General features: G+C 52.6%; 1 protein-coding gene across 2 annotated transcripts in view; it reads right to left on the bottom strand.

The window, feature by feature from the left end:
* The window catches only part of CARD10 (caspase recruitment domain family member 10), a 28510-nt gene extending 8425 nt beyond the window's left edge, over positions 1 to 20085 (bottom strand). For both annotated transcript variants that reach the window (XM_066358339.1, XM_066358338.1), the window contains exons 1-12: positions 19815 to 20085; positions 19397 to 19648; positions 18395 to 18532; positions 16234 to 16559; positions 11715 to 11906; positions 10390 to 10545; positions 9298 to 9423; positions 7991 to 8182; positions 6100 to 6234; positions 5672 to 5787; positions 4808 to 4836; positions 4258 to 4381 (exon numbers count right to left, since the gene is read on the bottom strand). In XM_066358339.1, coding sequence (XP_066214436.1) covers positions 4258 to 4381; positions 4808 to 4836; positions 5672 to 5787; positions 6100 to 6234; positions 7991 to 8182; positions 9298 to 9423; positions 10390 to 10545; positions 11715 to 11906; positions 16234 to 16559; positions 18395 to 18532; positions 19397 to 19648; positions 19815 to 19953 — 1925 coding nt within the window. In that variant the 5' untranslated portion in view covers positions 19954 to 20085. The remainder of the gene's footprint in view (positions 1 to 4257; positions 4382 to 4807; positions 4837 to 5671; positions 5788 to 6099; positions 6235 to 7990; positions 8183 to 9297; positions 9424 to 10389; positions 10546 to 11714; positions 11907 to 16233; positions 16560 to 18394; positions 18533 to 19396; positions 19649 to 19814) is intronic.
* Positions 20086 to 27412: the final 7327 nt, after the last annotated feature.

Genomic DNA, 27412 nt, shown 5'->3' on the forward strand with positions numbered 1-27412 from the left:
CTTCAATCAAAACAGAGAGCCAAGCCCAAGGGGCTAGGGCTGGGGCCGGTGCTGGGGCTGGTGCTGAGGCTGGACATGGGTTCTGGAGGCACCAGAGCTGTCATGACAGAGTCCTCCAGCCCTGGGACTGTCCTGGCTGCATCAGGGTGGTGTGGAAAGGCCTCTGCAGACCTGGCTATGCTGCCCAATGGCCTTGTGGCTGGAGCAACACAGTCCAACTCCAAATCCCAGTGTTAACTGTGCCCTAGACTTGGGCAAGTAAACTGGCTGCCTCATTCTCAGTCACCACATCCATAAAGCAAGACAGTGATGGCACCTGTCTCCCACTTGGCTTGTGAAGGTGGACGAATTTAAAGATAGTGCAGGTAGAGGGGGAACCAGAGGGCTCCAGGGTCTTTCAACTGTAGGCTGGCTCCTGACTGGGAAGTGAAATTGTTTCTTAATGGAATGTAATAGAAAATATAAGCCTGTCTTCCTTCAAGTAAATCCAGCTGTCTCATGACCCTTGTGTTTCAGGCACATATATTGTACATACAAGGTTTCTGTCACTGTCAGTTACAGACCGAAGAGTTTCAGAAATGTGGCATGAAGAGCGTCAGCCCGTTCTCTGGGGCCAGATGGCCTAGCTGTGTAACCACCAGTCTTCAGCAGCACCCTCTGCATCTACCTACTATACAATTCAGTGAGTTGAAACAAGGGATGCTCTTAGAATAGTGTCTGGTAAGAATTAAAAGGCCAGTCAGTGTTACCATGTCTGAGTCGGGACAAGTCACCCCTCCGTGGCACACAGCCTCCTCACCTGTTTCAAACCCACAGTGAATCACTATCACGACTTCCCCAGACCCAGCGAGCAGCCTGCACCAGGGCCCTCCACCCCTGTCCGAGCACACCCCTCTCCTCCCTGCAATTCCAGCGTCAGGGCAACTGAACTCTCCAACCCGATTTCCAGACTCTAATTGCCAATGCCTGCTGCTTCCTGAAGACACAGCTCGGGCATCCTCTCCTTCAAGACCTCCCTGCCCACCCCGCCAAGATACCAAGTAATTTCTCTGAGCCTGCACAGCCCCTGGCTGCCAGCTCTCAGCACCTGGGGGCTCGCTAAGGGCAGGATGCAGATCAAGTCCCTCTCAGTCCCAGGCCTCAGCAGACAAGCAGGACACAGGGGACAGAAGAACGCGGTGTGGGGCAGGGCTACCTGCTCCAACCTCCTGGGATTCCGGGGTCTCCAGCAACACAGTCTGGCTGACCCCCAACCCTGCCTGTGGGCTGTGTGAAGGATAGGGTAACCTGTCCATCAGATGAGGGCTCCCCCAGTATCAGGTCAGGAGGTCAGGTCGTAGGGAAACAGAGGCATTGGGGCCACTCCTTCACTCTACCAGCTACAAGCAGTAATGGACCAAGTAATGGACCTTAATGAGCACCCCCTACCCCACCCCAGGGCACTGTGGGAAAGTCAGTGTACATAACTCTAGGCAGTGTACATAACTACTTTGTTCCAGGTCAGGGAACTAAGATGCAGAGACTTGAGCAAGGCACACAAATTACTTCATTTAATCCTCCCAACAACCCTATGGGAGACATCTATTATTCCCATTGTGTTAGAGAAGAGGGAAACTGAGGCATGGGAAAGTTATAACTTGACAAGAGTTACACAGCTGGTGGGTGGTAGAGTCAGGCAATGACCTGTTGACACCCTGTGCAAGGACAGAAGCTGCCAGAGATCCTCAGTCTCTGAACAAGTAAGGGCAGGGGCAGGTCCTGGCCAGGGACAGCACCTGGCGCTCTCCCTCTCCCGCCCCTCCCACTCAGCACCTACCTGTCTCCCAGCCCGTCCATCTGTCCATCGTTCTGCCTGCCCCAGCACCCCCAATGCCCACCTTTTCTGACCCCAGGACCTCAGCAGGGCAGGGGAGATGAGAGCTGAAAATACCTAGGATGTGGTGAATACTGAACACAAGGGTGAGATTACAGAAGTAACTTAGATTGAAGGGAGGCACTGTGGAGTTCCCACCTCCACAACAAAGTGGACTTAGGACAAATTCCTGATACTCTGAGCCTCGTTTTGCTTATCTGTATAATGGAGCTAAAAACGCCAATCTTGAAGGCCACTCTCGAGAAATAAGCAACAAGGGTAACAATAATATTAGCTAAGGGCTAACATTGCCGCTCGCTCTGAGCCAAGCACAGGGCTAAGCCCTCTAATAGGAATACTGGAACTCCCACAACGACCCAAGGGGACAGGGCACAATTGTGACCCCATTTTACAGAGCAAGAAACTGAGGTACTGGAAAATTAAGTGACGTACCCAAGATTCCACAGAGAGCCGAGATTTCAGCTAACAAAGTCTGTCTTCTTCAGTGTGCTGTCACACTGCCCCAGGACACATGCACTGGCGCCTCACCTCCCTCACTGCCTGCCACCTGCCCCTTTCCCTCTCCATCCACCACCCCTGCCTCCCCCCAATCCCTGGTCTCCATCTCCCTCCTTCCTAGGGACAGCATGGGCAGCAGAGGTGGCCCCATTGTCATATGGCTCCTGCTCCCTCTGCCACATCCCGGCGCCCCCTGGATTACAGCCAAGACCCCTTTTGCAGGCCTGAGCTGGAGGGAGGAAGGGCCAAGTCAGGCAGGAAGGGAGGTGTCTCCACCCCTTCCCCCCAAGCACGTCCTGCACAGGGAGAAACAATGTCACACTGGGCCCACTGCCGCGGGAGGGGCAGGGGGAGTGAGGGTGGGGGCAGGGCCCTAGACTTGGGCCTGGCCAAGCTGCTTCCAGGAGGCTGGAGGCTCCTGGTTCTGCTCTGCCCTGATTTCCTGGTGACCTGTTCTCTGTATCTAGCATCCCCACTTTCCAGCTCTGACATCAGCACTTCCTACGCCCTTTCCAAAACCGAAGATCACTGTGGACTTTGGCCAGGGCACTTCCCAGCTGAGTAATCTCGGGCAAGCTGTTTTACCCCTCTGAATCTCAGTTTCTTCCTCTATAATATAGGGGTGATCACAATAATGCTTACCTCCCAGGACAGAGAGAATGCTATAAAGCAACCAGCAGCTGGCCTACAATTAGTAATAGCTAAACCCTAGCAGGCTTCCCAGAGTGCACCGCCAAAGGCCACACTTTTCCAGCCTGACTCACAAAGCCTGCTATGGCTCAGCCTTCCCTCGCCCCACCCCGTGCTCCAGTCAAGGCCAAACTCTAAGCCCCGCCTAAACAGCCTCTGCTCTCTCCCTCTTCCAGTCATCCAGCTGCCTCCCTACCTGTTCTCTCTCCAAGGCTGAGTTCAAAGGCCACATTCTCAGCCAGGCCTTCTCTATCTCTGCCCCCAAGGTCCGCTCTAAAGCCTGGCCAGGGAGGCCACTCATTGACCAATACACAGAGCTCACTGCCTCCAGCACACTCTGAGCCAATGTGTTTCATGACTCCTGTCATGGGTTTTGTGGCCAGCCCAGCGGCCAAGGTTCCTGAGGAGGCCCCACCCCACCCACAGCACGAAGCTTCTTTGCTGGGCGGAACCTGTGTGAGGTCAGAGCTAGGTAGAACAGGCAGAGTGCTGGTGTTTGTAACAACTATCATTTACTAAGCACCTACTATGTGCCTAGAAAAGCTAGGTGTTTTACTGATATAGGTCCTAAATTTCAAAATACCCACATACAGAAGGAATAGATGACTATCCCCTTTAGCCAATGTGGAAACTGAGGTCCAAAGAGGTAAAGTCACCAGTCACACAAACAATAAATGGTGGTGACAAGATGTGAACCCAACATCGGCCTGTGTCTAAAAACCTGACAGTTGAACCCTGACTAGCGGTGCAACTGATAGAGTAATGCCCCCAAGCACCGAGGTCACCAGCTCAATCCCAGGGTCACCAGCTTGAGTCTGGAGTTGCCAGCTCAATTCCAAGGGTGTCAGCACAACCCCAAGGTTGTTGGTTCAAGCCCCAGTCAGCACTCAACTCTAAGGGCACCAGCTCAGTCCTGAAGTCACCAGTTTAAGCTCCAGTCAGGGCACATGAGAAACAATAAAAGGCACAACTAAGTAGAATGAGCTGATGCTTCTCTCTCTTTTTCTCCCTCTCTCTCTCCCTTCCTCTCTCTTTCAAAAAAAAAAATAAAACATAAACTAATATAAAATAAAAGCCTGACAGCTGCATAAAGCAAAGGCTTAGCTGCTGCTCCCTCCCACCTTGCCCCGCTTGCCCTGCTCCAGGAATCCGAGGGCCTGCGCCCTCACCTCTACCACCCCAGACGGCTTCCATACCTGTTGAAGAGATCCACACCACAGCCTCTGCCCAGAAGACCATCTGGCTTTCCCAAAGGCCACACACTGTCGGAGGATGAGGACGAGGAGAGGCCAGGAGACCAGGGCTTAAGTGTCACATTCCCTGGGAAGAAGTAGTGGGGTTCAGGAGTGCTAGACTGAGAAACTGAGCAGAGCCCAGGGATGACTCAGGGCCCAGGGGCTTGGGGCCTTGCCAGGTTTGAGGCCTCAAGAACACATTGGACCCACCAGGCTCAGAGCTGGGTCAGGGCCTGCCAGGATGACCCTTCAGTTTCCTAGAAGAGGGTAAAGGGTGGGCCAGAATGGAGGAGAAGCCCCACACAGCACACTCGGAACCAGGACTGAGCTCAGGATAAACCAACTCCCCCAGAGGCCTCCTAAGCAGAGCCTTCCTGCCTGGCCAGGGCACAGCGGGGCCTGCAGAAGGGGTACACAGGCCAAGGGCAGAGCAGGCAGCATAGGCCTCAGGTGAGCTAAAAAGCTGCCCCCCCCAGATGGGCCCTCCCATGGGGTTCCTGAGGGCCCTTACCTGTGATATCTGACATGCTGCTGAAGGACCTGGGCAGAGAGAAGGCAGGGAAGAGTAGGAGCTGAGGTTCAGTGGGCATCTGCCCCACTCCCTCCTGCCCCCATGCTACCAAAAGTCTGTGTAACCCCCAAGCAAATGCAGGCTACACCCAAGCTGGGGGTCCCAGGCACAGGGCACTCATGCCACACAGCTCCCCTAAATTCACAGGGCAAGACATTAACATCCTGACCACAGCCCCATGGCCTTCCACCTAGAATGCCCTGGCCTGTCCTTTAATGCCACCCCTCCAGGAAGCCTCCCTTGACCTCTCACCCTTCATCTCAGCCTCACTCTCTATCTTGTCACGTGTGGTTCCTGGGCCTGCCTCCCACACCAGACCATAATCCCTTCATCATACACCCCATTCAATGCAGATTTGCTCATCCTATCAAGCCCGTGACTGGGATGTACACCAGGAGGGAAGTAGATCTTCCCCGCCTTTGGTCCCACCACCAATGGAGATGGCTTGGTTTTTTTCTGACCCCATTGACTGCAGATGACCAAACCTGGAGCCAGCTTTCTTGCCTGAGGCCCCTGATGCTTTGAAACATTCTCTGCATGCCCTACTCCCACACCAGCCAGGCTACCTCATGGCTTGAGGAACTTTGAGGCTCAACTTCCATTGCCAGGTGCTTGACTGGTGCTAAGCACAGCCTGCCCTTTCTTCACCTCTGACTTTAGTCATGCCTATGACTCTCAGGTCCTGGGTTTCCAGTGCTCTAGCCACTATGGCAGTAAAGGAAGGTGACTGCCTAGAGCTGACTCTGGCATTAGGGATCCTGGGAGGTGCCTGGCCCTCTGCTGCTCTCTCCCCAGTCTGTTTACCTCTTAGCAGGTGCAGGGTCCTCCTCCCGCTGCCGGCGGAGGATGGAGCCTGCGCTGGGCGGGAAGGGCAGGATGGACAGGCGGTTGATTTCCTTCTCACTGTCTGTGGCCTCCTCCTGCAACACAACAGGGCCTCGGTCACCCCCACTGCACCTTCCCACAACTCAATGCACCTAAGTTTGTGCCAGATGAGAACTGGAGCTCAGAATGAGGACTGGGCTCTACAAGATTACACATGAGTGGCCCCAGGGTCTCCTGGCACCCAGGCCCAGAACAGAGCCTGCTCTGGGTGAGTGTAAATAAAGCACTTGGCCTTTGTGGGTCTCAATTTCCTCCTAGACCTGTCAGCAAACTGGAGAGCACCCAACATGTTAGTAATTATGTGAATGCTCTCAATATCCTCTTATTCACGTGGGCAGGTGTCTTACCGAGGTGTGAGGCTCAGATCCCCCCATGACAGTGGACTCCTCAGCTGCTTCTGGGCCCCCCAACAAGGAGGGGAATTCACTCAGGCTCCAGGTGCTGCTGAGGTTGGAGCACAGAGAGTGGGAGGAAGCGCAGGCCTGGAGGAGGAGAGGGGGGTGATGAGGTCACTTACTGAACACCAGCTGTGTGCACAGCAGGAATGAGAGCAGCCCCTGCCCTCATGGAGTGCTCAGCCTAGAGGACGCAAACTGTCAATAAGCAGACAAATGAAGGAAACAGCCCCACTGCCAAGAGAGCAGGGAAGCACTCAAAGGCCCACCCAGCCTGGCAGCATCAGAGTACTTTCCACAGAAAGTGGGCTTTGAACTGAGAACTCAAAGTAGGTACTAAGTAGATTAAGTTGGGGAGAATGATCTAGTCCAGGGGTCCCCAAACTTTTTACACAGGGGGCCAGTTCACTGTCCCTCAGACCGTTGGAGGGCCAGACTATAAAAAAAACTATGAACAAATCCCTATGCACACTGCACATATCTTATTTTAAAGTAAAAAAACAAAACGGGAACAAATACAATATTTAAAATAAAGAACAAGTAAATTTAAGTCAACAAACTAACCAGTATTTCAATGGGAACTATGGGCCTGCTTTTGGCTAATGAGATGGTCAATGTCTGGTTCCATATTTGTCACTGCTAGCCGGGACAAGTGATATGATGCGCTTCTGGAGCCGAGACGCGTCACCGGAAGTAGTACTGTATGTGAGCGACGCCGCGCTTTACGGTGCCGCCACATATAGTACTCCAGGAGCACAGGATGAGGATGCATCTCACTGACCACCAATGAAAGAGGTGCCCCTTCCAGAAGTGCGGATAAATGGCCTCAGGGGGCCGCATGCGGCCCGTGGGCCGTAGTTTGGGGACCCCTGATCTAGTCAGATAGGACAGTATGTGCAAAGGCCTTGAGACAGGACTATAACACATTCCAGGAATTCAAAGGCTGAGACCCAGAGAACCAGCCTAGAGGGAGAGAGGGCCCACCTGAAGGGTCTCTGGGATATAGTTAGGGCTTTGTCTTTACCTAAAAGCAAAAAACCACTGAGGGTTTTAAAAAGTGAGAAGTCACAGAGTCACACTTTCTTTGTGTATTCCTCCAGGTTTAAACACCTGGCCAGCTGATTATCTCCAAGCAAAATCAAGATAGGAAAAGGCCAAGTTCTTGGCAGAGGTGTAAGAACTAATATCTAGTTTACAAAGGCTCTGGGGGCCCAACTCCAGTACTGGCTGGCTGTGTGACCTTGGGCAAACCCATGCCCCTCTCTGGGCCATATGCTATTAGGAAATAAACTAGCTGGTCTCTGAGGGGCTTTAGGTCCCACATTTTGCATTCCAAGATGCTCACAGGCTCCTGGGCAGCTGGGCTCCTCTAAGTGCATGCAAAGACAGGCTTCAAACTAGTCTTAGTGCCCCAGGAACCCCAGGAACTCAGAGCCCCACATGCCTCTGTCCTGTTCCCTGAAGCACCAACCCACACCCGCCCCAGCTAGGGTTCCCTACCACGCCGGCATAGTCTCCATCCTAGCCAAGAGCTCCCTCCAAGGCCAGTATGTTCTTGACCCAGGGTTCTTGACTCCAGCCAAGACCATATATTCTCTCCCAGAACCTGTGTCTTCTCAAGCCCAGCTGAGGTTTCCCAGTGGGTCCCCTGTGATCCCATCCCATTAAAGGCTCCCATCTGATCCTGCAAATCCCAGTTCCAGCTGACAGCTCCTGGCAGTTTCCTCATGTTCCCACCCTCAAGTGAGATCTCCCAACAGGCCCCACATGTTCCAGACCCTGGCCAAAAGCTCCTGCCAAGATCCCAGCATGCCCACCAGGACCCTGGACTTCTGCCCATCACCTTGAGGCAGGAGCCGCCCTGGGCCCGCTGCAGCTGTGCCTCCAGCAGGGCCTTGGTGCCCTCCAGGCTGGTGAGCGTGGTCAGCAGCTCATCCCGCTTGGCTTCCAGGCTCCGCACCTGCTTGCGGTACTGGTCCTTCTCGATGAGGCTCTGCGAGTACTGCAGCTGGATGCGGTCACGGCTCTGGATGGCCTGGGGAGAGCAGCCGGGAGGGGGAAGGCACCACACTGACTCAGCTGTCCTGGCCTCCCACCGCACAGATGGTAGCAGCAGGAACGGTACTTCCTGCGTGCCAGGCCCTGGGCTTAATATCAGTTCATTTAATCAGCACACTCACCCTCCCAGTTAGCGATTCTCGTTATCCTCACCTTATATATAAGGACACCAAGGCAGCAGGGGCAGAGCTGGGATTCAAACCCACGCAGCCTAATTGCAGTGTCCAGGTTCTTACCATTGCCCAGGAATAACTTAAAACTATGAGAGCTACTGTGTGTAGCCAGCTTAATTCACTGTATCCCAGCCTAGTGGAGGAGACTGGATTTCATCCCAACCCATTGCATCCAAAGCACTTTTCCCCACAATGAAGACCTGGGTCCCTGAGAGCTGGGCCCGGGGCCTGGACCTCCCACCTCCTGCCTCAGAGGGAGGTGGGGCCGGAGGCCCAGCGGCCAGGAGCAACCCGGTGGAGTACAGATCCGTGAGCCCATCCAGATCACAAAATCAGAATGTCCAGGGATAAAGCCTCATATCTGCCTTTTCACCAAGCCCACCAGGGGATTCTAAGGCCAACTCCACTGTGCAAACTACAATTCCCCGAGTGGGATTCAAACGTGGTCCAATGACAAAACCTCTTGCCCTTACCACTGTGTGGGAGCCTCACACAGAGGCCTAGGGGCCTATAGGACCTGGCCCGGGTGCTCAGCTCTCCCTGTGGCCTCAGCTGGGGAGGGCAATGGTGCCCAGGGCCTGGGAGCCAGAATTTTTGAAAATTTCTTTACCAGTGTATAGTTGCAAGCACCTCCTCTGCATAGATCTTATTTTTGATGTGGAAAGAATAGAGATTCAGAGGTAATGAACACCAGGACCAACTTCTGAACTGTCCCAGGACTCAGGTGAGCAGGTGTGTTCAGGGGACAAGGCTAGCATATATCGAGTGCTCAAGGTCCTGTGTCTGTGTTTCTCCTGGCCTACCTGCCCCCTCCCAAACCAATCAGTACACTGTGAAAGTCTCTTTTCTACAGTTCTGGTCCTGTCCACTCCTCCTCGTGTGCTGGGTCAGGGCCTCATGCATAGCGGGCTGGGCTCACCTGGTCCCGCTCCTTCTCAATCTCCTCCAGCTGGGCCAAGACGGTGGCCATGCGGTGCTTGTACAGGTCACAGTCCTTCTGCAGCGTGCGGTGCTTCAGCCGCAAGTCCTCCATCTCCTGCAGGTACTGCGAGCGGGCGGGCAGGTGGAGCGGCACAGAGTGGAACATGCCCCCGTCAGACCACAGGGCTGGCAACCAGGAGAAGCTAACCAGCAGGTAACCCGCAGGTCCAAGGAGAGAGGCCTAAGCCCCAAAAACAAATCCCATCCCACCTCCCCAGCTGGGCTTGACTCCACCTCATTGGGCCTCAGCTGCCTAATCTGTAAAATAGGACTCACAATAATAATGACTCCCTCCCAGGCAACCTGAGCCTCCCGTTCTAACTGCAATCCGTTCTCTTGCCCTGCTCTGCCTCTTGCACAGCCCTCACTACCCTCCAACACATGAAGTGATTGACTTAGGTTGTGTGCATGGCATATGGTTTGTCTCCCCTGCTAGAAGTTACTCTCCACAGGAACAGAGACATTGTTTTATTCATAGATGTATCACAATAAATACTTGAGAATGAATGGATACATCGTTCCTAGCACAGTGCCTGGCACACCTGCAAGGAATGTCGGGTCAAGTGAACTGGTGATGCCCACCACCCTCTCCTCTCCACGAGCCTCCCTACGCTGTTTTAAAAAGGAAGATGGGCCTGACCAGGCGGTGGCGCAGTGGATAGAGCGTCAGACTAGAATGCCAAGGACCCAGGTTCGAGACCCCAAGGTCGCCAGCTTGAGCGTGGGCTCATCTCGTTTGAGCAAAAGCTCACCAGCTTGATCCCAAAGTCACTGGCTCAAGCAAGGGGTTACTTGGTCTGCTGAAGGCCCACGGTCAAGGCACATATGAAAAAGCAATCAATGAACAACTAAGGTGTCGCAATGCACAACGAAAAACTAATGATTGATGCTTCTCATCTCTCCGTTCCTGTCTGTTTGTCCCTATCTCTGACTCTCTCTCTCTGTCTCTGTAAAAAAAAAAAAAAAAAAAGGAAGGAAGATGGGGGCGGGGCAGGGCAGGGTGGGGATGGTGAATGGTGGTGGACTTTACCTTGTCCCGGAGCTCCTCAGCCCACTGCAGCTCCCCTTGCACAGCGTGTAGCTTCTGGCACAGCTCCTGCCTGCTGTCCTGCGCCTCCCGCCAGTCATGCTCCAGGATGTCCAGAAGAATGCGCTCCGAGCCTGGGGTCCCCACCCGGCTTGCCTCCTGGGGATCAAAGTTCAGGGCTGCCTTAGCCTCTGGTCCAGGGCCAGCCCTGAGTGTCGGAGGAAGGGGGACACACAGCCCTCAGTCCCATACCACTAGTTCTGCTACCTTGGCCAAGGGCTTTTTTTTCTTTTTTTCCAGAGAGAGAGTCAGAGAGAGGGATAGATAGGGACAGACAGACAGGAACGGAAAGAGATGAGAAACATCAATAATTAGTTTTTTGTTGCGACACCTTAGTTGTTCATTGATTGCTTTCTCATATGTGCCTTGACCATGGGGCTACAGCAGACTGAGTAACCCCTTGCTGGAGCCAGCGACCTTGGGTCCAAGCTGGTGAGCTCGGGGTCTTGAACCTGGGTCCTCCGCATCCCAGTCCGATGCTCTATCCATTGCGCCACTGCCTGGTCAGGCAGCCAAGGGCCTTAACCTCTTTAGATCTTGGTTTCCCAGTTTCCTGTCTATAGAATGGGCGTGGCCCCACCAACCCTGCCCACCCTCCAGAGAGCATTCTGGGGTGCAAATAAGGTAAGTGGATGAGACAAATTCAGCCAGGATCTTATTCCTAAACGAGAACTAGACCTGCTTTCTCTTCCTCTGGTCCCTACCCGCCACCCAGAGCAGCAGATGGGTAGCTATTTCCAAGGCCTATTCCTTCCCCTCTGACAAGGGTTCTTCACAGGGGCTGAGCCTGGCACAGGCAGGCAGACCATGGGCCCAAGATCCAGCCCCCAAACCCACACTCCAGCCAGGCACCCCCAACCCTATGAAATACACCAGAACCCTGGCTCCCATCCCCCACTTCCTGTGTGGCACAGCAGCCAGGCAGCCAGCCCACACTGCCCTGACCTGCCACAGGACACCCGGCAAGCCCTGGGGCCACCCAGACCTCAGGAGTCCCAACCTTTCTGGGGTCACAGACTCTTTTACAAATCCAAGAAAAGCTGGGGCCCCTCCCCAGAAAAGTACTCACACAAAATCAGGTGCATAGTTTCAAGGAGTTCAGAGACCTCCTGGAGCCACACACAGACCTCAGACTAAAGGCCAGGGAGAGGAGTGCCCTCGGAGCCCAAGACAAGAGGCCAGCCAGGATTCATCCAGATCTCAGACCTGGGTGTAGACTCCTCATCCTCTCACCCCACCTCCACCCCACACAGTGGTTCCCCTCCTACCTGCTGCCGACCCTCCTGCAGCTCCTGCAGGGATGCTGTCAACCGCTGGTTCTCAGCACGCAGCTCAGAGACCAGGTCCACACTGTCTGGCTCTTTCTCCTTCTCCTCAGCCCCAGGGTGAGGCCCCCTGGCCCTGCGCAGCAGTGCACACTCCTCCTCCAGCCGGCTCACCTTGAGCTTCAGCTGATCCACCTGGGTACCAAAACATGGGTCAGCCCAGGGAGGGACCCCAGCAAGGCCAGTGGAGAGAAATCCTGCTCCTAACCCCTGCGTACCTCCCAGATCCCCAGCAGAGCCTGAGCAGAAGTCCTCTTGGACTTGTCTATGAAGAAAGTACAGGCTGGGAGAATACTATGAGGAAGGAAGGGGGCAGCAAGGCCAAGCCACCCTCCCAGGGGACTCTGCTTCAAGGACTTCTGGCTGAGGTGCTGCATCACAACACGCTCGTCTGTTCATCCATCCACAGTTCCGACACGGACTATATGCAATGGACCCCAGGACCAGCACAATGGAGGAGAAGGACTGTACCGAGAAGAGGGGGCACCAGAGTCTGGACCCATCTCTGCCTCTAATTCAGTGTGGCCCTGGGCAAGCCATGGCCCCTCTCTGTGCCTCAGTCTCCTCACCTTCCAGGGAAGAAGAGGAAGAGGATGGCTTTGAGGGGCTCACTCAGGACAAGAGCCAGAGACTTTCCAGGTACCCCCTCTAGAAGACTGTGCTGTTAGTTCATCCCCAACAAGAACTTCAAGCCCAAGGTCCAGGTTTCAGTTGTACTACCTTTTACCCTCTGTCATCCTGAGCAGGTAAAATGGACCCATTCAATCTCCCAGTTTCCTTACCGGTAAAATGGACCCATTCAATTTTCCAGTTCCAACACCTGCCTCCCAAAGTCATTGCAAGAATCAAACAAGACAAAAGGTGGGCAGAGACTTTTAAATTGTCAGAGGCTAGCTGTAGAGCTGCCAGGGGTATGACAGTGGCTGTCTTCACAGCTTTAAATAAAATCCCGAGGTGCCACCCATTCAGTGTGTGCAGCCAGAAGCTGGCCAGGGTGTTGGACGAGTGGCTGAGGTGTCTGCCTGGCGGACAGCAGCTATGCATGATCAGTTTGCTGGGTGATGAGTGCACTCAGCCAGAGTTATTTTCCAAATTCATGTGGGGTCCGAGGTGGCTAGACAGTGACAAGAGTAGCAGCAGGTGGCAGGCCACAAAATGAAGTCATTGTTGGAAAAAGACACAATGACCTCTGTTGCTACACTCAGGCATGCCAATGTCTGGTGCCCTAGCAGTGCCCTGGCCTCTCTTGGAAAATGACTTGCAGCCTCATACTCTCAGAGCTGAGCATGGCCACACACACACACACACACACACACACACACACACACACACACAGATCTGGAGGCTGGGTCAGGAGTTCCTCCTCCGCAAAGGACTCAGAAAGAAATTCATGATTCTCACATTCCTTTCCTCTCACAAAACATGCTTTGTGAACCACTGGAGAAAGACAGCTAGTTACAAGGGCAAGAGTGGTCACACCCTTTGCAGCAAACCGCAGCCACACACCACGGCCTCCTGCCTGACCCTTGGCCAGCAAGCTCCCTTGATGAGCTCAAGCTCAGGGGACAGGGCACTGGGAGTCTCCTCTGAATGGCAGGAAATACGGATGCATTTAATCCTAGCGTACAAACTCACTTAGCACAAAATTATAGTGTTGGTTCCTTAAGTTTATGTTGCTTAGAAATAACAGCTCATTAAATTTGCACCTTATAAAACACAGTGTTAAATCACAGCCACCACACACCTGTCCATGGGGGAAAGGGACCCAAGCTGCCAAGACAGGAACTATCAGCTGTTCTGTTCACTTCCATCTGCAATGCTTTTGTTAATTTTTGTGGCAAAAAAAAAAAAAAACCTCCAAAAATTTAGGCAAATTTACAGTAGCTACATTAAAAAAAAAATCTTTTATTTGAATTTCACCTATTACCTTCTACTCCTTAAACTGGGAAAAAGCAGCCATTCTCTGCCTCGTGGCAGATTACCTTATCTATAGGTGGTCACAGCACACCTCTAGCTAATACGGAAACACAGAGACATCTCCAACACCTCTTCTTCATCCTCTTTCCCCACTCTCGGAAGCCCTAGATGGCTGTACACATATATAGGACATTCCCCCAGTCACATGCACACATCTGCCACTTTAGGGGACCCAATTCATAATTATACCCAACCCAAAGGTGAGACAAGCCATTCTGGCCACAGCCCCTCCCTGGGCCAGTGGCCATCATGCAGTCCTCTCTGAGCAGTAGAACCCTCTCTTCTAAGAAAATTTCACAGCAGGTCTCTTGTCCATTTCAGAAAAAGAGAACATGGATGAAGATGGAGGACCCTGGCCAGCTCTCCCCGCCTGCCACCCACCCCACCCTACCCCAGCAGTGCCAAGAAGAAAGTCAGAAATTCTCAAGCTTGGGCCTGACCAGGCGGTGGCACAGTGGATAGAGCGTCGGACTGGGATGCCAAGGACCCAGGTTCGAGACCCCGAGGTCGCCAGCTTGAGCGCGGGCTCATCTGGTTTGAGCAAAGCTCACCAGCTTGAGCCCAAGGTCGCTGGCTCGAGCAAGGGGTTACTTGGTCTGCTGAAGGCCCACGGTCAAGGCACATATGAGAAAGCAATCAATGAACAACTAAGGTGTCGCAATGAAAAACTAATGATTGATGCTTCTCATCTCTCTGTTCCTGTCTGTCTGTCCCTGTCTATCCCTCTCTCTGACTCTCTCTCTGTCTCCGTAAAAAAAAAAAAAATCTCAAGCTTGGGACCCTGGGGAAGTGCTCTAACCAACCTTTCTGTGCCTCAGTTTCCTCACCCATAAATGGGGACAATAATAGTGCCCCAACCCTGTCCCAATAAAGTTGCTAGAAAATTCAAGGAGTTGGTGGCCAACAAGCAGTGAGGGCCATGCCTGGCACACAGGAGGTGCTATTTCATTATATCATCCTTATCTGTGACCTCCTGCCTCCAGGATCATGAGGAAACTGAGGCACAGAGAGGAAAGCCTTGCCCAGGCCACCCTTCGCTCAATCTGCAGCCAGCCTTTGGGCCTCAGACAGCCCCACCTCTCACCAAACACCAAGCAGGTCTTTAGAGAACAGCCTCCTGGTCACCTCACACCCACACATCAGCCTCCTACACCCTCAGGCAGCCCTGGCAGCTGGGTCTTCCAGCCCATGGCCTCAACACTCTTGACCAGGACTCGTTTACCCAAACATCAATATGCTGGCATGCATAGCTGCAGGCTCCCTCACATGAGTGCACCCACATGGACAGCCTCCCACAGGCACTTGCAATGCCACAGCTTCCACCAAGGCTCATGGGGACAAGGGGCTTCAAATCCCACAGTCAGAATCCCCCCCAGGGACCCTTGCACAGTATTGCTGGAGAGAGCCTACTGTGTGCCACTGGCTCTGTTAAATCCTTGACAAGCATTAGCTCATTAAATCCTTGAAACAATTCCCTGGTGCATTGAAATACCAGTTTCATCCCCATCCTAAGTGTCAACAGGAAACCAAGAAGGGAGTTCGGTTTCTCCACCTGTAAGAGGCGGGGCCTCTCTAACTGCTGGAGAGGATGGAGAGGGCTGGGTGAGATTTCCCCTGGACGAAATCAGGCAAAACAGCATCATGGGCAGAGGCTAGCGCTGCTGCCAGTCAGACCTGGTTCAAATCTATATAGGTTCCATTTTCCAGGTTTGGGATAAGCAAGTCCCTTTACAATCTAAGCCCCAGTGTCTGGGTTTCAAAATGAGAACCTAGTACATGGTGCCTTCATGGGACCATACGACATGATGCATGTAGGCTGCATGGCACACAGCAGCACTTAATAATAATGACAGCAGGAAGTGGAGGAGGGTACAGTGGGGATAAATGGCAATGGACAGAGACTTGACTTGGGGTGGTGAACACACAATACAGTGTACAGATGATATGTTGTAAAATTGGGCACCTGATACCTGTATCATTTTGTTAACCAGTGTCATCCCAGTAAGTTTAATTTTAAAAGTAAACCTAAAAATAACAATAATAATAGCAACAACAATGGCTGATGCTGATACAGGTTTTGAGCACTACAGCTGTGGGGGGGGGGGGGGGGCTGTCTTGTACACTATAGAATGTTTGGCACCATCTCTGGCCTCTATCCACTAGATACCAAGAGCACGTTCCTAGTTGTACCAAACGTGTTTCCAGATATTGCCATTGTTCCTGGGGGCAAAATCACCAGTAGTTGAGAACTACATCATAACTCAATGAAATAAGTGCCATCAACACTCCCATAATACACAATAGAAAACTGATGCATTAGGGTGGTGAAAGAACTTGCCCACGGTCCAACAGCCAGCAGATAGTGGCTCTGGGACACAAGCTGGCTACTATATTACCTTTTCTTTCTTTTTCTTTCTTTTTTTTTTTTTTTTTTTGGCAAAGGTCGACCCTTTCCACTCTTCCCCACCCATCTCCCAGGGCCTACCACCAGCTGCAAGTCACGGCTGCGCAGGACGGCAGAGTTCTTCTCCTCACTGAGCTGTGCCAGACGCATGGCGATCATGTAGTTCTCATCCTTGAGCCGCAGCAGCTCCAGGCTGCCCACCTCCCAGTCTTCCCGCAGCCGCTGGCAGCGCTCCTGAGCCTGCTGCTGCTCTCGAAGCCGCTGCTCCAGCCCTGCCCGCTCCTCCTCTAGCACCCTGCCTCGAGCCTGCAGTTGCTGCTCCCGCTGCAACTGGCTCTTACGAGCCTCTCGCAGCCGCCGCACCTCAGTCATCAGAAACTGGGTCAGACCCTCAGGCCCCTCCTCATCTGCCAGGGACAGGGGAGAGAAAAGTTAAGTCAGGCAAATAAAATCCACAGGTAAGCAAACTGCACAGAAAACCCAAACTATAAAAACACTAGATGAAAGTTCTGAGCCCTGGCCGGTTGGCTCAGCGGTAGAGCGTCGGCCTGGCGTGCAGGGGACCTGGGTTCAATTCCCGGCCAGGGCACATAGGAGAAGCGCCCATTTGCTTCTCCACCCCGCCCCCCTCCTTCCTCTCTGTCTCTCTCTTCCCCTCCCGCAGCCAAGGCTCCATTGGAGCAAAGATGGCCCGGGCGCTGGGGATGGCTCTGTGGCCTCTGCCCCAGGCGCTGGAATGGCTCTGGTCGCAGCAGAGCGACCCCCCCCCCCCGAGGGGCAGAGCATCGCCCCCTGGTGGGCAGAGCGTCGCCCCCTGGTGGGCGTGCCGGGTGGATCCCGGTCGGGCGCATGCGGGAGTCTGTCTGACTGTCTCTCCCCGTTTCCAGCTTCGGAAAAATACAAAAAGAAAAGAAAAGAAAGTTCTGGAATATATTTTTATAATTTGAGCAGCACAAAATCAGATGCTATTAAAGAAAAGATACTTAAATCTATATAAAAATGTTAAAATTTCTGAATAATGAACAATGTAACAAAGTTAAAAGGCAAGAAACAGAGCAGGAGAAAAGTATAACAAAGGATTCAGAGCCATAATATATAAAGAGTTCTTATAAATCATTAAGAAAAGGCAAACAACCAAATAAAAAATGGGTAAAAACTATCAGTAGGTAAGTCCAAAACAAAAATGGCTAATTAATATGCTCTACTTCACCAGCAATAATAAAATGATAATAAACACTAACATTTGACTTTATTCTTTGGGCTAGATACATACATTAATTTATTTAATCTTCATGACAACATTTAAGACCTACTTAAGATAGGTACTATTATTTTACCTACCCTAAAGACAGAAAAAATGAGGCATAGAAAGGTCATTTGCCCAAGGTTTACTAATTAGTAAGCTATGACCTACATCTCTCAGTGAGTATAAACTTATACTTTTTGATATATCAAACTGGCAAAAATATCTTTAAATCACCAGGAGTCATGAGGGTACAGCAAAATTGACACTCATACACTGCTGGTGGGATGTATGTTGATTTAACATCTAAAATATACATACTCTTTGAGAAATTTTACTTCTCAGAACCTCTCCTCCTGAGATATATTATACAATTGCACAAAGGCACACAGAAAAGATGTTCTCAACATGGTTTGCAATGTTGTGAAACTGAAAACAACCTAGATGTCCATCAAAAGGGGGCCAATTAAATACTTACAGCACAACATCACTAATGGACAGTACGCAGTCATTTAAAATAAGTGTAAAGGATGTGGGAAACACGAAAATCAGTTGTTCTGAGAAAAAGCCAAATATGGAGCAATACATCTAGGATGATTGTGTGTGTGTATAAATGCAAAGAAAAGAGAGACTCGCCAAAGTGGTACCAGCAGAGCAAAGCTGAAAGAAGAAGTAAAGATCTTCCCTTTTTATTCTAAAGTCACCTGAAGTGTTTGAATTTTTTACTTAAGAAACTATAAACCCATGTATGCCTAACACATGCATGTCTGCAAACAATTTTAGGAACTTAAGTAAGTGTGTGGGCTCTGAACTCAGACTAACTGGATTAGAATCCCAGCCCCACACTCAGCCTGCTATAGAGCCTTAGGCAAACCTCTTCAGGTCTCTGTCCTCAGACTCCCTGTTCAGCAAGGATAACAGGAATGCCTCTCTGACAGGGACAGGACAAAGAACTTCTGCATGGGTGTTCAAGGTGCATGCCGCTGTGGACCTACTCACCAAGAATCATGGAGCAGCGTTGGGCGGGCTCTTGGCCCGTGAGCAGCGTGAAGTGCTCTGGATAGTAGAACTCCAGGGCTTCCAGGAAGGCCTCATAGCCTCTCTTGCCACGGCAGCGCAAGATGTCCATCAGGCGCCCTGGGAAGTGGTGGGAGGGTGCCCAGGGTTCAAGGTGAGGGCTTCCCTCAGTGCTTAGGGCCCCCCCCCATGTCCAGGGTCCACATTCCCCCAATTTTTAAGCCATTAACACACACAGCAGCCTGCCTCAGCACATCATGGGGAGAGCCAGTCTGCCACAGCCAGGAGAGCCAGAACCCCCCATAGCATCTTTTTGCTTCAACAGCAGGGTAACACCCCACCTGCCCGACCACACACAAACACACAGCTGCAGGGCCAGCAAATGCTGCCTGCCTTTCAATGACATAAAAGTCCCCTCTATCCCCAAAAGCAAAGTAAAATATTTCTCCCACTGGCCAATTCATACAAGTCCACTAGACCCTCATCCCTTTGCCAGCCCTGGCTCAAAGACACTCACTGAGGGAGAGGACACCCTCATTAAGCTGAGATGGCTCTTGAGCACTTGGGGGACAAATGACTGTCCAAAGAGTGTGTGGCTTACAGAGGAAGGGGGGTAGAGAGAACTGAGGAGATCAAAGGGCACAGAAAGATGCCTGTCCACCAGCTGTGACCCAGAGGTCGCTGTCCTGGCCTGCCCTGGCGACCACATCCAACCCCTTGCTCTAATGTGGGCCCAGGAAGTGGGAGGAAACCCCAAGAAAGAAAAAACCCAGACGCCGGTGTGGGCACGCGGACCTGCTGGGTCTTTAGGGTGGTTCAGGAGGTGGCAAGATGGTGGGCACACCAATCATCCCGCTCAGCAGATGTGGAAACCGAGGCCCAGAGGACCAGAGCTGTTGGCCTCGAGCTCCAGGGCTCAGTACGCGGAGCTCGGGGGGCACCGCGCACTGAGGCCCGAGCCCGAGCCCGACCCCTGCGGCTCACCGGTGCGGTTCACGCGGCACGGAAAGCGGTAGGTGCTCAGCACCTCCTCCTCGTCCTGCTCGTCGATGACCCGGCACTGGCGCAGATAAGGCGTGAGCTTAGCGGGGTTGAGGGCGCGTGTCAGCCGGTGCCGGACGCCCTCGATCCGTTCCCACAGCGCGTCCTCCTCTGCCTCGGACCCCGAGCCGGCCCCAGCCTCCTCCTCTGCCTCACCAGCCTCGGCTCCACCCGGCATGGCCGCGTCTTCGGGGTCTACGGGCCAGAGGCGCGGGAGATCGGCGGGGTGCCCTGAGGCTGGAGGGCGCCGGCCGATCCCACCTCGGATGTCACCCGCCAGACCGGCCGCCCCGTGTCCCCGGCGCCCCTCTACTGCGCCCCGTCTGCGCGGCAGTGTGCGGTCCCCGCAGCCCCGACTCACCCCGCACGCCGCAGCCGCCTCGGGCTCCGGGCTCTGCGCTCGGGCGGCGGCTCCGCCGGCGCAGGGGAGCAGGATCCCGGGCAACCCCGGCACCACCCCCGTCCCCGCCGCTGCCGGGGCTGCCGGGGCCTCCCCACATCGCCGCCCCGGCCCGGGCGGAGAGTCTGGCCCGCTAGCCCCCCGCACGTCCGCCCGCACGCCCTGCCTCCCCGCCGTCCGGCCGCGCCTCCCCCAGCTTCCTGTTTCCCGCCGGCTCTCCCGGCCTGGCTCAGCGGGGTCCGCGCTGCCCGCCCACACCTGCCCGGCCTCCGGGTGGGGCGGGGCGAGACACGCAGGTTCACACCCTCCCGCACGCTGCAACACACCTTCCCGGTCACACGGCGCCGGCTCCCCACGCCCACAACACGTCCCCCGCTAGCCCCCCCCTCCCCCCATGCCGTCTCCCACCCGCTGGTTAGAGGCTCCCGCTCGCATCTGGGGCAGACCTCTCCAGCTCAAAGACACACCAGCACACAGTGTCACACCCAGAGCTCCCACAGCACAGTGATCCTCCACAATCCACACAGCACACCCACCCTGTACATATGCCACACACTCGGTCACAATCCTATGTGCCTCTCTATTTCTCAGGAAATGACCCATAAGTGTGGGGCGAGGGCTCCCAGGCTTCAGAGAACTCTCCCAGGTCTCCCCCACCTCAGAGCTCTCCCTGTCCACAGCAGTTCTGTGGCCCTATGTGTAGGAGCACTGCCCTAGAGCATTGCACCCTGATCCTAGCTGGCCCTCTAACCTGGGCAAGTGCTTGTTTTCTTGGGTCTCATTGACCCCAAATAGACTGCCAGCTCTGGCACCTTCTCTCAAGCTTCAAAGCAGTCCCTGGGTGGGCAGCAAAGGACAGGTCACCACCACCGTCTCAGGGAAGAGAGTCTGAACCCTCAGAACTCTCCTAACTCCCAACCTACACAAAATCTCATTAGAGACCATAAGGTCCAGGGATCTTACATTTCAGGAAAAATGTTCCTCCAAATGCTGGACCCAGAAATGCTTGGATTTGGGTGTGTGATCAAAGTCAAATAAGTCTGAAAAATCCTGCACCCATACTCCTCTCTCCCCCTTGGGAAGCTCGTGGTCACTTACCATGATAAAGTTCATACCCATATCTGCTGGTACATGCGATACCATATCTCTGGGCACTGGAAACTGCCAGTGGTGCCTGCTGAAAGCGAGGGTTAGAGGGGACAGAGCTGGTACAGGAAAGAGCTGTGAGCTCCCCAGACTCCTTCTGTATCATCAAAATGCCATGTGCAAGTGTATCATTTATCCAAAACAATAAAAGTTTTCAATGAATAAAGGCTCTGAAAAGCCCTGTAGTAAAGAAATTGGTTTGACTTTACACATCCAGATGTCCTTTCCCAAACTTAATTACCCACAGAAGTTTGTGGTAATTATTTTTATTTGTTTTTGTTTGAGGGATCACCTGTTTAGATCCAGGGGAAATGCTTTGGAAGTACTGAAGTCTAGTGCAAATTCCTCAATTCACAGAGGAGGAAGCAGAGGCCCAACAGGACAAGGAAATTGCCCAGGTTCACACAGAGAGGCCACAGTGGGACAAGCCAGAGCCTAGCCCCAGCCCTTCTCTCTCCTCTCCCAAGCTCTGTGCTCAGGCACACACCAGACCTCCCTCCCAACACACCCCTTCCTCTCTGTGGCCCCGGGTGCCCTCAACCTCTTGTACTCCTCCCACCAGCCTGCTCATTGTGAATATTTTTAACTTGGCCGGGAGAACAGGGTGGAAGCCTTGGAAAATGAGGCTGTGGTTAATTATTTTCTCATCAAGAAGCCTAAGCAGGGCCCAGAGAGAAGGCCCAGAAACCAAGAGGCCTGCCGATAAGTGAACAGAGAAGAGAGGGAGCATGGAGTCCTGGCAGGGGCTAGCTGGGTGCCCCTGGTGCCCACCACTCCTGTGGTTCCCGCAGACACCATGTTCACATGTTCATGTGTGTGAGTTACACACACTCAACACACAGTCATGTGCACACACAGTGCCCCGCAGTGGGCATCAAGCCATGTGGGAGGCAGGTGGGGACGTACCCGCTTCCCCACAAAGCAGAGCCTCCTCGTTTGCATCCAACCTCTGCCCTGAGTATGGAAATGAGCAATGAAGCATCACCTCCATTATTGTCCTCTTGTGGGTTCTGCTCCAGCCATACCAGGAAGGCAGGGACTAGAGCAGGGAAAAAGGTGTCTAAACCTCGTACCAGAGGCCCTGGGTCCTATCCCAGGCTCACTGCCAGGAGTACTGTTCTTTGGAGCCTCAGTTTCCTTCTGTAAAAGCCAGGTGCTTAGTAATGCCAGCCACACTTAGAGAGGGAGAGAGAGACTGTCTAGAAACAGTGAAAGTGCCCTAGAGACCTCCATTTGACTTTGTTATGGCTCCTTAGACAAATGCCTTTCCTCTCAAATTCTACATCTGTAAAATGGGCATAATAGTCCTCCAGTACAGAAACTGCCTCTGAGCTGCAATTCCTTCACCTGTGAAATGGACACAGGGACATCAGTCCTCTTTCCTGCTTCAAAGTAAAGCATGTCCCCAGGCCTTATACCAGTCCGTGTCCCACCACCTCTGACCCTGCTGGTTGGTCCAAGCCACATACCACCCACCCACCCACAGGCCTCTAGTTTCTGTTGACTCTGCAGAGGGATGGCTTCAAAAACAGAACAATTTTAGCTCCTGCTTAAAACCCTCCAAAGGTTTCCCACCAAACTGGAATAAAATGCAAATGCCAGCTGCCCACCCCCCTTCTCCCACGGCCCCCCTTACTCATTGGCCTCATTCTGTTCCTGGAACTTGATCAGCTTTTCTATCTCAGTGAGGTCTTTTGTCCATCTGTTCCCTCTGCCTGAAATGCTTGTCCTTCCATTCCTAGCATGGAGGGCTCCTTCTTGCACTTCAAGTCTCACATTAAATGTCAAGTCTCACATTAATGTCCTGTCCTCTTGGGACAGGAGCACCTACACAGGAAGAGCACCCCTGCACGGTTCCCCTGAACCCCCCAAAACCTCTCTGTCCTATTTTCTTCACAGCACTCATCTCCAAGAGACAAATTTCACTTTCTTTACCTGGTAGTTGCTGCTTCCACTCCAAGAAGAGAAATGACCTTGGTCAGCAGGAGTGGGCTGGAACGTTCCAAGAATAGTGAGGATGAGGAATGAAGCAGAACAGTAGAGGAAGTCAGCTCTCTGAGTGGGGGACAGAGCAGAAACCCACGCAAGTCACTGTCAAGGCTTTGGTTTTCCCTTTTATCTGTCATTATTCTGTTATTATTGCCTTACCCACACCAGCCTACAGAGGCAGGGAGCCACTTTTCATTCATTCCTTCAAGGCTGCCCCTTGACCTGGCACTCTCTTTCCTCTTTGGCAGCCTCTGTTTACATCCCAGGAATTGGAGCCTTGATTTATCTCTCTGGCTAGACTGCAAATGTGGACGCATGGCAAACCTGAGCTCCCCCAACCCAGGCCAAAGACTGATTGCATCTTTTCTGGCGGTTTCCTCACCAAGAGCAGCACCTGGGTCCCACCAATCAAGACATGGCAGTGCCCATCAGAGGACTTGGCACATAGTAGGTGTTCAACAGGAGACTGGGGAGAATTCCTTTTGATGGACTGTACAATACCAAAGCCAGACCACTCAGGGTTCAAATCCCAGCACAACGTGTTTTGTGACCCTAAGCAAATTCTTAAACTTTTCTCACACAGCCTGAGTACAGGCTGGAGTCTAAATGAACACACTCAACTGAATTCATAATGTGATGTCTTTTCCCCAGCGCTCAGTAGGGCACCTCTGTACTCTAGGTCCTCTCGCTGGGACCTCTTCCATGGGCCTGGAGAAGGAAGGGGGTGGGCTGGGCAGTCTGTCGTAGCCAGTCACAGGACTCTAGGCGGGAAGGGTCTTTAGGACGATCATTTTACATCAGCCACAAGAAAGAAGGAAATTCTGCTATTTGTGACAACATGGACAGACCTTGAGGGCATTATGCTAAGTGAAATAAGTCACACAGGGAAAGACAAATACTGTATGATCTCACTTATTTGTGGAATCTAAAAAAACCCCTCAGAAACAGAAAACAGATTGGTGGTTACTAGGGGTGGGGAAAATGGGTGAAGGGGGTCAAAAGGCACAAACTTCCAGTTACAAGATTAATAAGTTCAGGAACTGCAGTGTACAGTATGGGGACCATAGTTAACAGTACTGTACCACATATTTGAAAGTGACTAAGAGTCCTTATCACAAGAAAAAAACAATTTGTAACTATGTTAAGTGATAGATGTTAACTAGACTTATTTTCTCTTGTTTTTGCCATATATACGTAAGTTAATCATTCTTGTACAACTGAAACTAATACAACGTTGTATGTCAATGTTACTCAATAAAACTGTGGGGGAAATACTGGCATTTCACAGAAATTGGAGGTACCGAGGCCCCAGGCTGCAGTGTCCTGAGTGAGCCCTCTGTTCTCCAAGGCAGAGACAGGACACAGTGACACACGGGAAGAAATGACCTGCACGAGCTGTCCTCCAGAATTACATGCTGGGGACTGCAGAGGCTGGAAGAAGGGATAGACAGGCCCTGTTCCTGCCTTCCCTTTCCCCGTGGTTACCCACAGCAGCCTTGGTGTGGGGGAGGGGATGGAGAGTAGAAACAGTGCCTCTCCCTCATTCCTATTGGGAACAGCTGCAGAGAGATTTGTGCCTGCCTGTCCTTGGGCTCCCATGGCGCTGCAAGCTGAGCTAGGCAGGGGCAGGTCCCTGTTTGGGGGTCCAGGCTGGGTGGGGGGCTACAGAGAGCTGGGAGGAGACAGAGAAAAGGGCCAGAATTGATGTTGGGCTTCTCTCCCCAGCCCCCTCTTGGTGGCTATGCTCCCTGACCACATCACTGGTCCGCTCTGTGCCTCAGTTTCCCCATCTGCACCACTCCATCAGAGAGAGATGCCCCTCCCAGCAAGCCACCAATGCTCCTTCTGAGAAAAGATGGTACCTCCAAAGAAGACAAAGGGTACCTCCAAGGGCGTCCATGGGAGCTCAAGCTGCCTGCCAGCTCTCCCAGGACACCCCAGCAGAGGTGGCCACCTGAGAACGCTGTCTGGAGCCCAGAATTTTAGAGAAAGACCTTAGGAATCATCCAATCTGAGTCAGTAGGACAGGGTAGACTAGGGGACCAGCATGCTGGAAGTCACAGGGTCCTATGGGCTTGAGGGCTGTGTGTCTCCCTCTGCTGCTGGGACCAACTGTGAGGTCACGCAGAAGAAGCCCTGCCCCTTCAGGGAGAGCGTGACCCTGGGGGGCACTAAGAAGTGGAGACAATAGTGGTTGTGTGTGGTTAAATGAATGACTTTCTGTGAAGTACCTGGCACAAAGCTGGTGTTCAGTGACAGCAACAGTGAACAGTTTCGAGAGCTCATCTTATACAGGACATACTATGTACTGAGATAAGAAACCCCTCTTTTACTAAGAGGCTTAAAAGGCATTTTATGATTTAGGCCATGCGTTCAGAGAGATTTTGTAAATATGATTTTTATACTTGTGTGTGATTTACACCAGCCGATGGCATTCCTGCTTAGGAAGGGCTATTATGTTGTAAATGGAGAGGTTTTTGTGCTAGGTTGTTTTTGTTGTTGTTTTTGTGGCAGAGACAGAGAGAGGGACAGACAGGAAGGGAGAGAGAGAGAGAGAGAGAGAGAGAGATGAGAAACATCAATTCTTCGTTGTGGTTCCTTAGTTGTTCATTGATTGCTTTCTCATATGTGCCTTGACGGGGGGGGGGGGGGGGGGGGGGAGTCCTACAGCAGACCGAGTGACCCCTTGCTCGAGCCAGTGACCTTGGCCTCAAGCTGGTGAGCCTTGCTTAAACCAGATGAGCCCGCGCTCAAGCTGGCGACCTTGGGGTCTCGAACCTGGGTCCTCCACATCCCAGTCCGATGCTCTATCCACTGTGCCTCCACCTGGTCAGGCTGTACTAGGTTTTGAATGGAAAGAGGAAGGAGACTTGGACCCCCTCCCTTCCCCACACCTGTGAGGAAGAAGGTAAACAGCCAGGAATGCAGGAGGGGGAAGAGAGATTTGAGTAGCCCTTTCCTCTCCCCTTTCTTTCTCCTTAATGGGCCATTTACAAACGCTTATCCTCTGACATCATGTAAGCCCCCCCCCATCCTGAAATCGTGTGTTGACGTATGTACCTCTAGACAAAGGAATCATGAGATCCATGTATGTGAACTTGTGTTCTGTAAAAGGTATATAAGATGTAATTTCGGGGAGCACGTGTCTTTGGAGCCACAGGCCCCGCGTGCTTCGCTGACTTTAATAAATTCTCTTTTCCTCTTATAGTTATCTGAGTGTCAATCCTCCATTGGATTGCTTTCCTGTAACAGTATAAGCGTTTTCTAAAATTAGTTTCTTAAATCTTATGAACAAAAGTTCCTTAAAGAGGTAAAAAGCGGAAAGCCTGAACTCTGACCAGGGACATAGAAAACTGAAGCTGAGGGAGAGGCAGGAAAGGGCCGCACAGTCCAGGCAGCAGGAACAGCCCGCGCAAAGGCCCAGGGTTGGGAAATCTTGTGTTATGTTCCCAAAGGCCCCTCATTCCTCTCACTTGCTGGAACTTGCTCCATTCCGAGCCTTGGGTCCTGCTCACTATAGTCCCTGTGACTCAGACCCACCCCCAGCGGAGAACATGAGGTGAGTGGGCGGGTCCTGCCCGCAAGGCAGGTGAATAATCCTCCTACCGCCTTCACTGAGGGAACTCCAACCCCATGCTAGGTGCTGAACTCGTTCCATCTCACGCAACCCCAGAGGGCAGGTCTGTTACAGTCCCAGGTGCAAGTGAGGAATCAAGGCCACGGGGCAGAGCTGCCCTGTCCCAACCAGGAACCTGTTGACTGCAGCACGCTCTTGGGAGAATAAGCATCCTCCTTGCGGACATGGAAACTGGGTTCAAATTTCTTGTTTGTTGTTGGGCTTTGGGGAGCTGGAACCTCTTTTCTGGGCCTCATTTTCCCCATATGCAGTGGGGGTAGCCTGAATAAAAAGAACCTGCAGTCCTGTACCAGCTCTGGAGCCAGACTGCTGCATTTAAACCCCCCTCTCTCTCAGTGCCTCAGTCTCCTTACCTGTAAAATGGGGAGGATACTACCTAAAGTGCCCTGCACATAGTAGACATCCAGTATAGCATTGGCTATTGCAGTCCATGAGGACTCTATCTGCCAGAAAGACCAGTGACTCTAATAGATTCTGCCCCGCTCCTGGCCTCCCCATTTCCCCCTCATTCTGCCTAAGCCCCAGTACACCTGGACCCTACAGGAACCTTAACACTAGACCCACGCCCCTCTGTCTGGAATGCTTTCCCCTTCCCTTTCCTCAAGACTGGCTCCTCCCTCACCTCCGAGTTTCAGCTTGGTGATGTACCCTCCCCAGAGAAGTTTCCCTGTCCTCCAACTGTTTTTCTGTCTCCAGCTCCTATTTTTGCCCTTTGAAGCTCTCATGAAAATCTGTCAACTTTTTTGATGTATTTGTCTATTTCCACCCCCATAGAATGTAAGCCCAC

The sequence above is a fragment of the Saccopteryx leptura genome, chromosome 1 (assembly GCF_036850995.1).
Source record: "Saccopteryx leptura isolate mSacLep1 chromosome 1, mSacLep1_pri_phased_curated, whole genome shotgun sequence".
NCBI classification, from domain to species: Eukaryota; Metazoa; Chordata; class Mammalia; order Chiroptera; family Emballonuridae; genus Saccopteryx; species Saccopteryx leptura.